General features: G+C 31.1%; 1 protein-coding gene across 2 annotated transcripts in view; it reads right to left on the bottom strand.

The window, feature by feature from the left end:
• Positions 1 to 1,149: 1,149 nt before the first annotated feature.
• PURG (purine rich element binding protein G) overlaps positions 1,150 to 17,584 on the bottom strand; it is a 33,365-nt gene continuing 16,930 nt past the window's right edge. Inside the window, exon 2 of one of the 2 annotated variants that reach the window (XM_006916331.3) lies at positions 1,150 to 2,033. In XM_006916331.3, coding sequence (XP_006916393.1) covers positions 1,929 to 2,033 — 105 coding nt within the window. In that variant the 3' untranslated portion in view covers positions 1,150 to 1,928. Of the gene's footprint in view, positions 2,034 to 16,920; positions 17,161 to 17,584 lie in introns of those variants that run through there. The other variant, XM_025049997.1, reaches the window with a different exon arrangement.

Here is a 17,584-nt window from a genome sequence, read left to right as displayed (position 1 = left end):
ACAGAAATAAAGATACTCTAACATATCTATAGACCTACCTACTCTCTCTCATTTTAAGAAAACCTAGAATTATTCTGTAGCACATTTATTATTTGCCAGTGTTCATAAAATAGAATGTTGTAAAGGCGCTTACAAAAATATACAGTAGAAATATCTGGGCTGTGATTTAGTAAATACTGCATTTGTTTAAGGTAGTTCTGGAGATGCAAGCCCAGTGTTTATATTGGCTCTATTCTCTAAACTTTCTAATGTCAGAAGTTAGACATGATTTAATAACTATTTGTGACAAATTACTGTACCTTACACTCTTTATATAATAAAGAACCATAGTAGTATGGGAATATCATTTCATTCATGGGACCCACTAGATTAGATTAATAGGTTTGATCATCTTCTCAATGATTGTTGCTTGAGGAGCTTTAATAGATTTGATCTTTTCTTTTGAAATTTAAGGTAATCTATGGGTTAGGCAAAATACTAAGGTCAGATATAAATTTACACACGTCTTAATATTGAATTTATCTCTGGCTTAGAACAAACAACCCCCTGCCCTCATGAGGACAGCAGCTTCACTTGTCCTAATGCTGTGATTCTTAGCACGAATACTAAAATTAAAAATTTAGTAAGACTACTTCATGGGTGTTTATCTATTATGCCATTCTGGCATATGGTAACTATTTTTCCTGGGAAGTTCTAATTTCATTTTTTTGGTCTTTATTTTCATATACGTGGAATGGAACTTTCACATTAAATATCAGCATACAGGGATGGCCTTTTCATTGTCATTTGAATTGCAATAAAGGTTTTGAGAGTATACTAGCTTCCATGCAAATGTTATCTCATGGCTCAGCCAGATGATAAAATTTTATTAACAAAGTACTAAAATAAACAAAGGCACTCTAATGGCATACTTTTGGTCTTCTCGGCTTACTTATTTCCAGGTCTGATAGGCCTAGTTCTTATAGATCTGATTTAAACTTGAATTTAGAAAGCTAGGCCAACTAGATTTAAATTCTCAAAGATACAACAAATTTTGGGGCACAAATGAAATAACAAAATAAATACATGGTAAGATCAACTTTTGATCGATATGAGGGCCCAGCAGAAGTAATCTGCTTTCTGAAAAATAAGAATCCAAACTAATCACACATATAAACCAGTTTATTAGATTGTCAGTGATACTTTGAGACATATTCAAGTTATTTTATTTTACTTCATATAAACAAAAGAAGGGAAGGAAGTTTTAAATTTCAAGCTTTGTTCAGCATGTGTGCAGTTAGCATCCACAAAAGCACCATAGGATATGGAAGAATTAGCACCACAGAATTTTAGGACCTAACTGTTAACATGCATCACTGAAAAACTTGGAACATGAAAATGGAAGTAGTACGTGGTATGGTCTATTATAAACAATACAAGGCAATTTATGATTTGTTTCCATACAGTACAATACAATCACCAATCAATGAGAACCTTTTAAGTACAATACAGGACAAAAAACACTTTGTACCCTGTTAACACTAAAGCAGTTACGGATTTAAAAACATGTTTCTTGTGAGAGGCAGTGGATTAGAATTATCCTGCCTTTTCAATTTTTAAAATCTGAGTTATGTAGTTACATGATCTCTTAAGAAAGTATTTTCACATTTATGTCTCTCTACCTCATTGCTGACAAATGGTTTTTTGAAAACTGAAAGGCTTGACGAATTTAAAAAAATAAATAAATAATCTGATAGCGTTAAGAAGTACTCCAGTGTAGTGGATATTACGTATAAGATCAGTTTGAAAATGATGCCAATGGTGTTGACACTTGTCTTCCCTTCCATGGAGGAATGTCAAGTACAGAAGCCTTGCATTCTCGATGAACTTCGGTTCATTTCTTTCACCCAGTGCCTTTGTTCTGAAGCGTAACATATGAGACTTATTCCTTATTCCTCAACTGTTTTTGTAGTGTCATAGGGCTGTTCCTTATGCTGGATTTGACAACAGTGAAAAGGGTTGATATTCTCTCTGGATTTAGGGTAATTTGTGAGCTAAAGAAAAAATATTAATTTAACTTTAGCATATATGAAATTTTAAAGGGAGTTTTACTATTTTTACATTACAAACCCATATGAATTTCATTGAAAACCTTTCTGTTAGAAAGCATGTAACAAACCATCAATTTTAAGTTGTGTCTTGGCCAATTTTGGCATATTAAAAGATGACTGTATAAGAAATGTGCAATAAGAATAGATACAGGTATATTCAAATCTCAATGCATTGATGTCAAGGAAAATATACTTTTACTCACCAAGAGAAGAATATACCTTGAAGCATCTATGCAGACACATGAATCAATCATGTGTCTGCCCAACTTCAAATTCTGGAATAGTGATAACAGGGTCATTCAGGAAAAAGTACTCAATTATGGTACGGTAGCAATTTTATGTTGTATATATTTAACAGCAAAACAGTTCTGAAAATAGATTCAGTACTATACGGTAAGTTTACAATTCACCATTTCTATACTTGTAATACATGCGTTTATTTGTTTTCCCAGTTTTAAAAAATTCCACTAGACCAACATCTTTCAGAACAACAATCTAACAGTAAACAAAACCCTCTAAGGAAGATATTTAGCATCACAGAAATGTGAGAAAAGTCTGTTACTCAGCATCACAAAATACTCAATAGAGCTACATTTAAGATTATTCATGCCATGACATTAACATACCTTTGGGTTAATATCTCTTATTTTAAAAAGAAACAAAGAAACAAACCAAATAATTGACATGGAATTTATCTTTAGTCTCTCCTTGGTAAGAGAAGAATTCTAATAAGCTCGACTCCTTTCTATACCATATAATGATAACTGCGTCTATGAAGCAGCATTTACATTTAGTAAAACATTTGAAACTAGTGATAGAAAAATGGCCACCACAGAGGAATAATTAAAGATAAGTAAAATTATAGACGCATGTTTTTTCCTTAACTAAACTGCTCCCAAATGAAAAAGAAAGCAAAGTTTGTTCACTTTGAAATACTCTTCCCCTGAAAAACATTCTGGGATAAAAGTTAGCCTAGCCTTATAAATAGAAGATGTAAGGTTTCACCTGAGAAAAAATTTAACTTTTGAAAAAAATTATCCTCTGCTTTTTCTGCTGAATCAGAGCCATCACATAAGTCATCTAGTAATTCTCTGAAGAGGAAACAGCTATACACAGCAGCACATCCACATTACTAATTTAAATTTGATAATTCAGCAGGCATGGCTGACTTAAGCACAGAAGAAACAGAACTGATTTCTTATTGTTTTAGGGTTACGTTAAAAAAACCCAACTATAACGAAATAGAGTTATGACGGGCTGGCTTAATAGTTTGATTGCCCTTATATTAGACCAACATTTTAATACAAAGTAGTACCAATTAAAAAAAAAAAAGCTGTCTAAAAATTGTTCAATGAAAAAGCTTAACATTTTACACATTGTAACCTTAAATGATTGTAGACCAACTTAGACTAACAGTTTTGCCATTACCACATCACTTTTGTTACTCGAGTTTTATTTATGTATTGTTCATCGGTTATATTATGTAATACAATTTTCTATTAAAATAGTTTGAATTATTACATTATAAGAAGCTTTAGAAAAACACATAAGTAGGATAAATTTATAAAAGGATAAAGAATATTTTATGGATTTTAAACAAATTCTATACAGATAAATAGCTAGTTCAAGGTAATAAAGTGCCATCATTACAGGTAATTAATTTTTCACTAAAATATTTTAAGGGTTTATAAGAAACTTAACATTATCAGAAGTTTGATAGTATATGGGGTTATGCTATTAATTAGCATTCTTTTGTAGTCCTATTTATTTAATCTTTTATTCCATATAAGGTAATTTTTACAGATTAACAGCTTAAAATGATAAAATTAGAATTGTAAATTCTGAATTCATTTTGTGAGGAAAGGGAAAGATGCATAATTTCTAAATGCAGTGATTTGTACATGAGATTCATGTGTTGCTTCTGAACAATCTAGTTTATGTCATAATACACAGCAGCCAATGTCTCTCAAAATTCAACAGAATATTTAACCCTATGGAAAACAGGGCCATCATCTCATTCATTCATATATTCTGTTGTCTTTACATTTAAATGATTGTGTAGCCTCAAATGAAAAAGACCATAGAAAATCTGAGATAAATTCTTTACATATAGGCACAATAAATATTTTTTTTATTGCAACAGTTTATGTATAATCCGTATTGATGCCAACATCTAATGTTAAAGCATTTATATTTGTTTCATTTTGCTTCTGCTACTCATGAGAGTGTCACAGTAAAATACTGGTAACCTAATAGAAGTATGTGTAATAGCTATAATATATAGAATTCTATTTCTTCTTATCATTTCTCTTTGGAGGATATGAAGATTTTTTAAGCACAGCTGTGTACTTAGTTGTCTTGGTGGCTTCAGATTTTAAAATAAATTATGATATAAATTAAAAAATAATATATATGGACATCAATTTACTTAATTGGTTATTACCAATACAACTAATTAAAATGTTTGAATATTAATTTTTAGGAATTTAGTTCTTTTTGTCAGAAAATTACTAAAATTGGGCACCAGATTAAATGGCCATGATACCTAAAATGATTTTCTAATTATCACTGGATTAATTTAAAGTGTTCCTTAAATTAAAGGTTTTTGAGGTTAAGATGGAGAAGGAAAACTAAAATTAAATTGCAAAGAATGGTTTAAATTATGTGTTCTACATATATTGAAAAAGGAATTATCGGTAGGAAAAAAAGTGCTAGTCTTAACATTGAGTTTGGTTTTGAATCTAAAGCCTAGTAAGAGTAATTCCTGGGGACTGAAAAAAAATTAAGATGACATAAACCTTTATAATTGCACATTCCTTTACCTAAATGCCACAAGTTACCAAAAAATTTTAAAAATGCATATGATGTTATTTTTCAAAATCTAAGTACATATAAAGTTTTACCTTTGTCATAATAGTATAGTATAGTTGCACAAATATAACCAGGAAGATGAATTTTAACTTTCTAAATACAGTATAGTGTGTTTTTAAAAAATAACTTAGATCTTTTGTCAATATGAAGATTCAAATCCAAGTCTTACCAAAGCATTTCTATAAAATCTGAAAATATCATGAGAGTTTATTTAGGCAGGTTTTAGTAATACTCTGTCATGCAATGCAGACATTATATGCTTTAAAAAAAAAAATTGGTTTAGTTATCTTGTTTCAATCTGACTACATATTATCTTTACTTACTCTCTCTAATCACTGAAGCAAAAATATATGTAATAATTGAGTTTTGAAAACAGTATTAAACACTGAGGTTTCTAGCCTTAATTGCTCATTCTTATTAAGCACATCAAAAATGTCTGACGCATAGGTTATTAATTTTCATGCTTCTATCTCTTTATTCTAAATAGAAATGTTAAATGGAAATGTATAGAGATAATATAATGACAAAAGGACATTAGAGAACAAAGCACCAATACACAGAACAAATAAAATAATAAGCAATTGTGTGGAAGTTCTCCATATTAATAAATTTGTTAAATCAGGGGAAGACAATAAAATATGGAGAGCTATATAATTATATACTAAATAATAATTATATAATTCTATATTTAAAAATAAATGGCATGCACATAAGGTTAAATTTTAAATATTTTTGTTGTTTGAATGTGATGAAGTTAAATTAGAGACATGTCTCTTTAAAAACTGAGAACAAAAAAATTCATATTGTTCAGAGGAAAAAGAGAATGTAAGATCATATCATCTGTCTTCTATTATGCCACAGGCTAAATATTGTGCTGTATTACTTCATTTAATTAAGGTGAAATGCTGGTAAAAATATAAAAGTGCTAATTTTAAAGTCAGGATTAGTTCGCAGTTATGGAACATTTAATGAGTTTCAGAAAAGAACTCCTTCCTTTTTATAATCTCAACCTTCGGTATAAAGAATGACTATATAAAAGCATATAAAAGAAGTGCCCATTCTATAAATTCTTCATCTTCGGAAAGTGTAGAATGAGATATAAGTTGATATCCTAGGCCTCCGAGAAAATTAAGAAACTTTAAAAACATAAGTAAAATCAGAAATGATCAGGCATGATAAATCATTGATAATTTCCCCAAATCCAGAATACTGAAGATTAATCAAAGAAAGGTTAGATATTTATTCTATATAATTTAATGAGCCTTCTTATAGTTTCTGAGTATGAAAATATAATCTTGTTGGTAAGTAATAGTCTTGGATAGTGGCAGCATTTAAAAATTGTTAGAGAAATACTTCAAATAAACATTGAAATATAGGCTCTTAATAGAAGCTGCAGACATGTGGAAGCTACACATTGTATGTGATATTCAACTATATTTAACCTAAGTAACCCAAATTAATATAAGATTCCACAATCTCTCTTGCTAAGACACACAGATATTTCCTTGACTTTGCAAAAGACGGGCAGTTGTATTTACATACTTTAGCTTTTCCCTGGTAGCAGTCCTATAGTGATGACATAAATACCTATGAGAACTGTTTCTACCATAGAATTTAATCTTATATTCTATTTTTCAGCTCTTTTATAGCACTTTTCATTTCCAAAATGTCTCACAATTAGTTAAAATAGTTATTTCTCATTGTCTTGCCATGAGAAAGGCAAAGTTAATAAATTGCTTGTGCCGCGGTGGAGCTTCAGAGGGTTTTAAAAGATCTTATGTTTCTTTTCCATTCTGTAGGCAGTTATCTAGCATTGCCCTATGCTATGTATCTATACCATGTGCTCCTTCGAGTCAAACTATATACAGATCTAGCAGAATGTTTAGCTCATGCTGTATGAAAAATAAATGTTGATTTAATGAATGAGAAATAGGATTGAGAATAAAGAACCTCAACGTACTGCCCCTCACTACCACCCCCACCCCCCACAACTGAAAAGCTGTGCTTGCCCACTCTTGCTTCTCCACTATAATAGGGTAAGTAGTATTAGTCATCTTACACAATAGGTAATGTTACTGTCTTAAATCATGATGGCAAAGCCCATAAAGTATGTGTCCTCCAGACTACCAAAGACATGACTGACCGCTACAAAAACTACTTGTAAAATTTTGAATTACTCACCTTTCCTTTTGCTAAGTATTTAAATTAAAAGTTGTGTTTCAGCATATGATAGACTATTCCTTTCTTAAGCTAATTCAGACATAAAGAATCAAGGAAATAATCTTCATAGCTGTAATTATTAGCATGATTATGAGAAATATCAGAAGGGAATGAAAAGACAGTTACACCTACAAAGCAAAAAGAATTAGGACTAGTAGTTCTTCAATTTTTTTTTTTTTTTTGGAAATTAGTGCAGAAAAGCTAAGATCCTTGAGAAGATCGTGATTTGAGTGAACTAGGTGAATGCTGAAGTTACTAAATTATGTCAAAAGACTCTTTCAGCTCTAAAATTCTATACTGTGCTAAAGGGTTCCTTCTCTGATAAGTTGAGAATCTGCACAGTATTCAAAGTATATTTTATTTTTAAGAAAAAAAGATAGTTAAACTCAAAAGTTTGATATTTTAGAACTTTTGAACAACTGTGAATATTAAAGCTTTTTTTAAACCACCATTACTCCTTATTTTGCAATAAAACCATTTAAAGACCTTTAAATCCTGAATAAATCCACTTAAATTTACTCAATGTAATGTGGATGTTATAAGATTTTAAACTGTCAACAAATTTAGTAGCTAGGAGTTTGTTCTTACTCTTACAACTTTATATGAACATGTCCTCTAAAGAACAAATCTTACATTCATGACTTCATTTCCAATTTCAAAGAGAGAAACATGAAATTATTTCTTGTAAAAATTAGAATTCTGGTTTTAAACACATCAGTGGAAAAACAGATAGTTATGACATTGTTTGAATCTCTAATTTAAACTGCTATACATATTAATAAAAACAGAACTATTAATTAGAACATTTTGATTGAGAAGCAACAAAAACATTAATTCCAAAGCTGGGAAGCAAAAATCTAATTTTTATTAGCCAGAACCATAAATACACGAAAGGGGAAAAGATGATTTATTATCAGCTTTAATGTCTGCTAAGCTAGGACTTTTTCGAAACCCTTCAAGCAGTGTGTACCATTGGAAGTCAGGCTTATACCCTTTTACAATTAAACTGGTGTCATAACTCATACTCAAATGGGAACAATGGCCATAGTCTCATTTTTCCACATGGCAACAAACATTATTGGCAGTTAATTAAAATTAATTACTACAACTAAAATGATGATAAATTGCTTAGGGAATTCATGCACAATGCTCAAAAGTAGTTAATTGTCTTTATAGTTTAGAACATATATCCTTGAAGTTTAGTATGATAGCATTGCAAGTCCTCTTTACAGGTTAAATTATACTAATGAGATTTTCTTGGCAATTCAAATGTAACTGCATTTTTATAAGAATAAGACTTAGGCCAAATTCTACACTAAAGTAGGTCATGTTAATGGGAAATTTCATTTCAGTATTTTTTGAATTATCAGAATGAAATATGAACATGGTAAAATAATTTAGGAACAATGGAAAAACATAAGTGTGAGAGGGAAGAAGGAAAGTGGGTGTTTTTAATGGTAGGCAGGAGGGCAAAAGAAATCAGAAAGTGTATGAGAGGGATTCAGAGAATGAGAATAATCTGAAACTTTATTGATATTCTCTCAGTAATATGGCAAACCTTATTTCATTTGTGTGCCATTTCCCATTGACACACAAATGCACTGTGTATTATATAGTTATTCTTTCCCTTGCTAAATAGTTGTATAAACATTGAAACGGCACACTAACATAAAGTTAAGAAAATGCCTGTTGTACATGCCTTTGGTATGTGACATAGTGGCTCAGCAGCTTCTTATTTTAGAATCTTAAAGGTGGAGATGGTAAAGATTGAGATGGTCTAGTCAAAGGCCAGTTCAATCCCTTATTTAGCTATGTCAAAATTCAGACTCCTTTTAGGTGAGAATAAAGTTCTCTTGAAAAAGACAACAGCAGATAGTGAAAATTCACCCTTTAGATTTATTGGTATACAGTTTACTATGGCCCACTAGAATCACAGAATAATCTTTGCTTAAATTTATTGCCACTCCCCAGAATCTCAATGAATCTTTGCTTAAAATTGCAATATTTAGATAAATTCATTTAGAATATTTAGAAAAACAAAAATACAATCTTATGTTGCTTTCAGTGTATCTACTCTCTTTTCATTTATATAAATTATGGATCAACGTTGAGTGCCCAATAATAAAACTAAGCCCATAAGGTCTCTGTTATATAATTTTGAGTACCTAAAGGCTACTGAGGTATCACCCTATAATAAACAATGAAAGTATTCCTTCCAGCATGTTTTGATAATAGAGATATCATAAGAAGTATCTCCTCACCTGAAATTATTTTTCACATTTACTTTCCAAGGTCAAAGCAGAAATATAAAGTGAAGAAAACAATAACAGTTCTATGGCCATTGCAATTGCTGAAGTGCACTCTGTATCTCTGTTTTTAATAGAATAATTTAGAATCTCCCAAAAGAGTATCTCTTGATGCATATAACATTAATTAAGGTGGGAGAGTTGTTTGAATGCTAGGAGTACTGTACAGAATATTAATATTAGAGGTTATTTTGTCCCTTCCATTATTACTATAGATTTGCTGCCATGATTTTAGTAGTAGTATGTTTCAGTTAAAAACTCAGTGAAGATCTGCTTATTTTTTTACCTGTTTTAAGAAAAGTATCATCAGCAATAGAAAGGACTATCTACTGATAAACTCAACAACATGAATGATCTTAAAACTGTTAGCCTGAGTGAAAGAAGCCAACTATAAAAAATACAGGTTAATTTATATGAAATCCCAGAATAGACAAAATAAAGCTGCGGTAACAGAAATCAGATCAGTGATTGCTTTTGGAAATTGGGATGGGAGGAGGGTGGGAGTGCAGACCAGCAAGGGAGACATGGGAATTTTCTAGGGTGGGAAAATGTTCTGTATCTTGATAGTCATTGAAACTGATTAAATGGTATGTTAAGATCTGATTATTTAATTTCATGTAAATTATAACTTAATTAAAATGTTAAAAAGCATTTCTATTAAACACAATATTCTTGCTGGAGCATCAGAGGTTGGGTGGCATTTTTTCCTTTTTTCATTTCAAAACTTCTCTCTTCACACCGTTCCACAGAGAGCAATATATCCTAGAAGAGGATCCACGACTGATACCTTACCTCATGGATTTTACATAAGAGCACCGAACCACAACAGTTTTTTTACTACTGAAGAAAAAAGAAGACAAATTCTTTTATGGAGCATAATAAATGTATCAGTTCTAAGAAAGAATATAAGACATATTTAAAACGTACACGGGAACCCTAGAACAAAAAAGGTTTTCCAAGTCAGATTTATCACAATGAAAATATGATAAATATTTTTATAAACTAGTTTATAAAGTCATAAAATCAATAAAAACTTGACTCAAATGCTATTTAAAAGTGATCATGGCAGTACGGCCTTCATTCTTTTTTTGGTTCTTCAAGGATGAGTAGATACTGGTGGACTAAGTAATACACCATTAGTATTAAATGGAGATTGAGTAACTGAATACATTTAGGTGGGAAGGAAAAAATATTTTATCTTATGCTACTTGGTACATAATCAAGTATATATATGGTATATCACATATTAAAACCATTTTGAATACCTGTGACTGAGGCCTAATTTATAATGATTATCTTCCATTTCAAATTTAAGGAACCATATGTTCATCATCTTTAAAGAGGTACATTCAGGGTCAAACTATCCAATGAGTTCCCAATTTTCTACAGCAATAACCTTATTACACTGTCTGACAATTCTAAAAATAAATAAGTAAAAAAGATTCGACTGGTTCTAAGAAGAAAATCGTAATGTCTTATAGTAATAGTGCTTATCTACAAGTAATGACAATTGTTCTTGGGCAAAATTAAAACTGTAATCAAAAGTCAGATAATTATTTCTCTAATTTATTTCTTTTTGTGATTTTAAACCACCAAATGTTTGTGCTGTTATAAATCCATATTTCATACAAAGACATCTTAAATATATAATTTCACAATTCATCATCATCTCCACTTGAGATTAGAGGAAAAAAAAGTAAGTAAGCAATTTCCCTAACACAACGCCTGGCCTATGGGAGGAAACTCAATAAGTATTTGTTGAATAAATGAATGAATGCTTTCATTTCCCTCAAATTGTCATTTCGTACCTCACGTAGTGGTTTCTTACAGCATATTAAAAATTCAGTATGATTGAAAAGAAAAGCATAAGCACATCTTAATTAGTAAAAAAAAAATAAAAGCAATGTTCTGAAACTATTAAGCCACACATCATTATCACTGCTACTGACATTGTGATATAAAAATCACATAAATATAAATTGACACAATTGTAAAACAACAATAAATTGCTATACGATAACCTATGTTTTTAGCTATAAAATTTTCCTTTTAAAAACTCAATTAATGAAATTAAAGGACATCGTTTGCGTCTCCAGAATGAACAATAGAAACTTAGGTAGTTAATAGAATGGATAATTGTGTGATGTTTCCTGTAAACATACCTGAGATAGTAAAAGGTTAAAAGGTTCATAAGTACCAAAGGAAAATGGAATATCAAGTACTAGAATATGGAAAAAATATAGTTCAAGATTATATGAAATGAGGAAAAGCTCAGAATCAAGATGATGATCTGTAGGGGCTTCTTTATGACAGTAACTGGGGTCTACATTATAATGGTTCTTAACTATCTTGAAACTAAGGGTTAAAGTGTGTATCAATTATCAAAAAGCTTTTTTTTTTCAGAGTCAAAAATGACCTATAAACCTAATCTTGTAATAATGTTTTCAACTTTAAAATAAATAGGTACGAACATTCTTCTAGCTAAGAGAAGGAAACAAATATTCTAAATGAATCCCAAGTATTATCTCCCACTCATTCTGAATAGAGTAGACATTGAACAGTGGAAAAACCACTTAGTAAGGTCTAATTCAAGCTCTGAAATGACTAATTAAATGATTTTGAACAAGTCACATGACATCTTTGATAGTTTCATATGTTATAACATGTGAGTGTTACCTTACTCCAAAGACTCTTTCAGGCAAAAAAAGAAAAAGAAAAAATTCAAAATTGATGGCAGATTTAGACAAGAAAGTCTTAAATTGTCAAGTAACTATAGATATTTACACCGATATTAGAAAACAGGTGAATGTAATCTTTTTAGTAGTGGGGAGGTTGGTTCCCAAATCATGCAAACTGCCTAATCATCTTTTAAAAAAAGAAACAAAGCAGTTCTGATTTCCTCCAGCAATGAAAGTATGCTTTGATATTTCCCAGTCTGTGGATAGCTTGTTCATTTTCTTAATGCTCTTTTTTGATGAGCAGAAAATTTTAATTTTGGTGGTATAATTTATAATTTTTTTCTTTCATAAAAGTTAATGCTTTTGTTTCTTGTTCAAGAAATTTCTGCTTATATAGTTGCGCGCTTTTATATTTGTCTGAAAACAGTTTCAAAAGATTATAACTAGCTCAACTCCCTTGCTACTCTTACACTGGACAGTTCTGCAGTAAAAGGAGGCTCCTTTCCAATTTTGCATAACTTTGTAATACTTTCTGGGGAATGACCCATTTTATAAGTTGGAAAGAGTTAATAATGATGTTATTAATATTTGTTAAATGCATATTATGTGACAGAAGCTTTGCTACCAGCTTCAGGTATATGAAGACATTGAATGTTCTTTAAGAGAATTCTGGCTGACTACAGGTTCTGTGAGGGCAAGGAGCATTACTTGTTATTAATACATCCTCAGGACCTAGATGATTACCTAGCACATAGTGAGTCATTATTAACTATAAACTGAATGCATATTGAATAAATTCTTCCAATAACTCTATAAAGATATACAATTTTCCCAAAGTTACACAATAAGTGACAGAATTTTGACTTGAACCCAGGACTGCCTGGAAGCAAAGTCTCTGCTCTTTACTAACCTTTATGAGGGCCACTGAAACAGCCTGATAACTCTTGAGGGACCCAGCACTTAGAAATATTGCAGAAATTATGGCTATTGCTTAAGAAGTAGAGGAAATGGATTAAAATTATTGTTATATTCCTCTAATAAGAAAAAGTAAATGTGGAACTTCTGTTATGCTCCTTCTTGATAATCCTAGGCATTTTGATGTTTTTATAACTATGTGGTAATTTGTGTAGATTGAGCCAATATGAAACTTTTATGGCCATAAAAATGTCAGGAGAGAAAAATTCAATGTGCATGTAAAAATTTAGAATTCAACCTGCTAATTCCTCAGTCATGATGCTACACAGTTATGGTTAACTGGGAATACCAGGAGCAAGGTCATTTATTTAATAGAATTTCATAGTCGACAGAGCTTTAACCACAATGCTTTTAATCCTATTGAAATTCGATTCTATTAAAGCTTGAGTAAATATAATATCGTGAGCATTGTTAAATTTTGTGTGCGAATGAGAATACTTTGGTGCTCTAGAGTCTTCACGGTTAACAACTATAATCACCCAATAATGACGTAAATAAAGATGTGGATTCTTGAGTTAATTTGATCAAAATTCAGAACATCCCTTTCAAACAAGTTTTTGAAAAATAGTTGATTTTTAATTATTAACTGTACTATGCAAATAAAATATGAAGTTTTAGCTCTTAAATTCTCTAAATAACATTTTTTAAAGGCTACACTGCAATGCAGGTGCCCTGACAAGACGTGTCCACAGCAGAGGAAAGGATCTATCTATATGCTAGACATTAGGATCAATTTCTGGAAGGCTCACTAAGGTGGAAAGCATAGGCAGTAAGACTAAATAATAGAGAGGGTCAAAGACTCAATAAGTACAGGCAAAGAGGCTGATTCTAGGCAAGTGGTTTTTATATACTGAGCACCAATATAATGACTTGATACATCAGGACCCAAACTGAGAGTAAACTGAGTGCAGAACCGAGCCTAAAAATATGACTAAAACAGGAAAATACCTAGAATATATTTCAAAAACTATTTAACTATAAAGACATGTGTTTCATTTTACCAAATTTTGATGTCAAGTTTACCATTTAAAATGTCTATAGTGTTATTAAGAAAGCTTCAATGAGCAGTGGGCTCTTTATAAACCTTGGTATTTTAGTAGACTGTTAAGTGATCTGTAACAAGCCATTTAACCTGCCTATGCCTGTTTTTTCCATCTGTTAAGTGAGGTTAGTGATACTGAACTAAACTAATCTAAATTAGTATTTGCATCAGGATGAAATGAGATACAATATGTGAAAGAACTTTGAAAAATATATGAAATTATATATAAATTATTATAATTTAAAATTCCATATTTTTACATTCAATTGGAAAATATTTCAGAATTAATAACCCATTATGGAAAAACTTTCAGGACAAATGAATATTTTGTACCAGTTAACTAACTGAATTTATCCATTTTTGGCTCTTTATTGCAATGTATCTACAGTGAAAATTATTACAACTTCTGATTTACTAACACAGTCATGTTAGAATCAGGCTTATTTCTTCTTTTGGCTAAGACATTCATAGTTGAGAACACTGATGGATTTTTGTAAATCCAGACATAGAGAAAAGGAGTTTGTGAAGATATTGTACACGTGATGAGAATGAAATAAAATTAAAGTGAGGATGAGTACACAAAAGCCTAGGGCAGGGTGGACAAATATGTGATATAAATGTCACTACTCCTTGCCTTCCTCAACCTCTCCCCAATTCAATACCCTATGCACACACAGAAATCACAGCAGTCTTTTATGATGAGTCTGCATGGAGCTTCTCAACCATCTCCTACCTAGAGTTCAGGAAGTCATTACCACTTGAATACAGTAGGCACATGAGATGAAAAATAATTATTATTTCCATACTAGGACATCAAATGAGATTTGGCATGGGAAGATAGAGTTAATGTTTAAAATAGTATCACTATAGCTCTCTAAATTTGTATCAATAAAATATATTTTGAGCACTATAACAGAATGTAGATAATCATATTTACAGAATAAATTGTTAAAGGAAAAATAACATACAGCATTTTATGATAGACAGCTTCAAACACACTTCTCATATATACCAACACACTGCCTGACACATGGCAGGTAATCAGATTAATATCTGTTGAATGAAAAATGACAGTTTGATTAAGCTCCAAAAGTTGCTTTGAATCTAATAATTTTGGACATGGCACACTTAAAGCAAATAGCAGTGGAACATTTTTATTTTGTCAATTACTGTATCTTTATTCCCTATCATAGGTCCTGGCACAGAGTAGTCACTGAATATCCATTCAGTAAAGAGAACAGGATCATTTATCTATTAAGGAAGGGAAAGAACATTTCCAAAGAAAAATTCAGGATGTGCAGGAAACAAAAGATCCCATATTCTACCACACTTTAATTTGTCAGTCTTTGAAATAAAGTGACATAGTATTTCTTAACAGATTTTTAAATTATCACTCTCATTCCCACTTGTCGCCATTTTGTCTGTTAAGTACTGTGATCCTGAAGCAACCAGATTTCAAAGGCAAAATGGGGACAGCAACAGTGAGTGGTATTAAGTGAAGAGAGCCGATTTCGGTAATCAGCACAGTGCTACGTATAGAAGGGAGAAAAGAGGAAGAAACAGTTTCCGATTTTAAACTTAAATTCAAGCTAAGAAGATAGGATTGTATATGGGAAACTAAGTTTAAAATTTTAATTATATTTATTCACGTTTTAGGCTGTGTCTAAAAAAATGTCTTTTAGAACTAGAAGACTTGCCTATTTAAAAAGCTGTTTGTGTACAGGGTCAAGAGAGATATATAAAATTGAGTGGCAGGGTCAAAAAGGGGACTGGGCAAGTTAGAGAAACAGTACACGGAAACATGTTAGTAAAGCAACCGTAATTAAATATGAAGGACGCCGAGAAGGAAAGGATGGCCAATAAATGTCAGATGAAACAAGGAGGATCTGGGAGAAAATGAGAAAAGTCCACAGAAGGAAGTCGCAGGTAACTTTAAGAGAAGTTTCACTGACTCTAGGGATACAGAAATTGAAAGGGTTCTTAGGGATCATCTACTCTGATCCAATATCCCCACAATTGATGATAAGCAAGCTGGGCTCTACAGAGGTTAAATGACTTGCCCCAAGCCCAGATAAAAGGCACAGAGCAAGGGTTTCTGAACGATAACTCAGCACCCTGACCTCTGTACCACATTGCTGCACACCAGGAGAACAAAGGCAAGGCCTTAAGATTCTCTCAATGCCATGCGTGCTAAAAATAATAGTCCAAAAATACACAACTAGAATTGTTTTGGCTTTATTAAGTATAGCACAAATATAGCAAGTAATTTAGCATTCACATTCATTTTATAGTTATTTTATAACAAAATTAAAACTAACTTGTTATTTAGAATTAAATTATTGAAAATCTAATTTAAGAATCAATTTCTGTGTTTACTTAAGATTCATTTTTTCCACATAAAATATCAAAAATTTCCACCAAATAAAATGTAGATTTTATGTAATATGTCTCTAGTCAAGCAAATCACCTAAATGGAAGGTATTGCTAGAGTCCCAGCTTGGTACATTATAAAATGTAATATTTGGGTCTTTTTAAAAAAATGAGTCAAACAATAAATGGTGATTAACAAACCAAATTGCACATAGTTACTTAATGACTCAAAGGATACCTTAAATAAGAGTACAGTTTAATAATAATGAAGAACAATAATGCAAACTAGCTTTAGTTATTATAAATCAAAACAGACATCCTTTATTCTAAGTAAATTTTATATTGTAATCTTTAAAGTAGGTAAATAATTGTCCAAAAAAAGTTCAGAACTTGAAGAATTTTCAAGCTGGAGTTTACTATATTAAATAAAGATTACTACTGACAAAATATTAGTGCCTAGCTTATGGTAGAGACTACAGAGGAGAGATTAAGTTCTAGGCTGCTGACAGTGTGTGCCCTGAGGATTGCGTGGCACCAAGTGAATTTCTGTGATTTCGGAGTGATAATGGTGAAGAAATGAAGAAAGATCTTAAATAGTGATGGGAGCACTGCAAAGAAAAGAAAGTTATTGCTTAGTATGTTACTGAACCAGATGCACCACAACTTTTTCACTAAATTGTTTCAACTCACAACATTTTTCTCTTTGCTTAGAACGCATTTCTGATTTTATAATGGAAATCAAAGGAGTCATGAGATTTAATTCTAAAGAATTTTCTTTGAAGTGAATATTAACAGTATATTATAGCAGATCATTAAAGAACAATCTGGGTGCTAACAAAACTTAAGGTATTTAAAATTGTTCTAAATAAATTGCATTTGTCTGAAAAAATCATTTTGAATACACTGATATTATAAATTGTTAAATTCATAAAATGAAGAAAGATTCAGTTATCATTATTCAGGAATCACAACCAACTAGTTTTTGTGTTAGTTCCAAGATAATTTAGGCCAAGAAAAGGTAAATTTTTTCCC

This window comes from Pteropus alecto, unplaced genomic scaffold (assembly GCF_000325575.1).
Source record: "Pteropus alecto unplaced genomic scaffold, ASM32557v1 scaffold24, whole genome shotgun sequence".
NCBI lineage: Eukaryota > Metazoa > Chordata > Mammalia > Chiroptera > Pteropodidae > Pteropus > Pteropus alecto.
The sequence above is the reverse complement of the archived record's forward strand: the minus strand, read 5'-3'. Positions and strand labels throughout refer to the sequence as shown.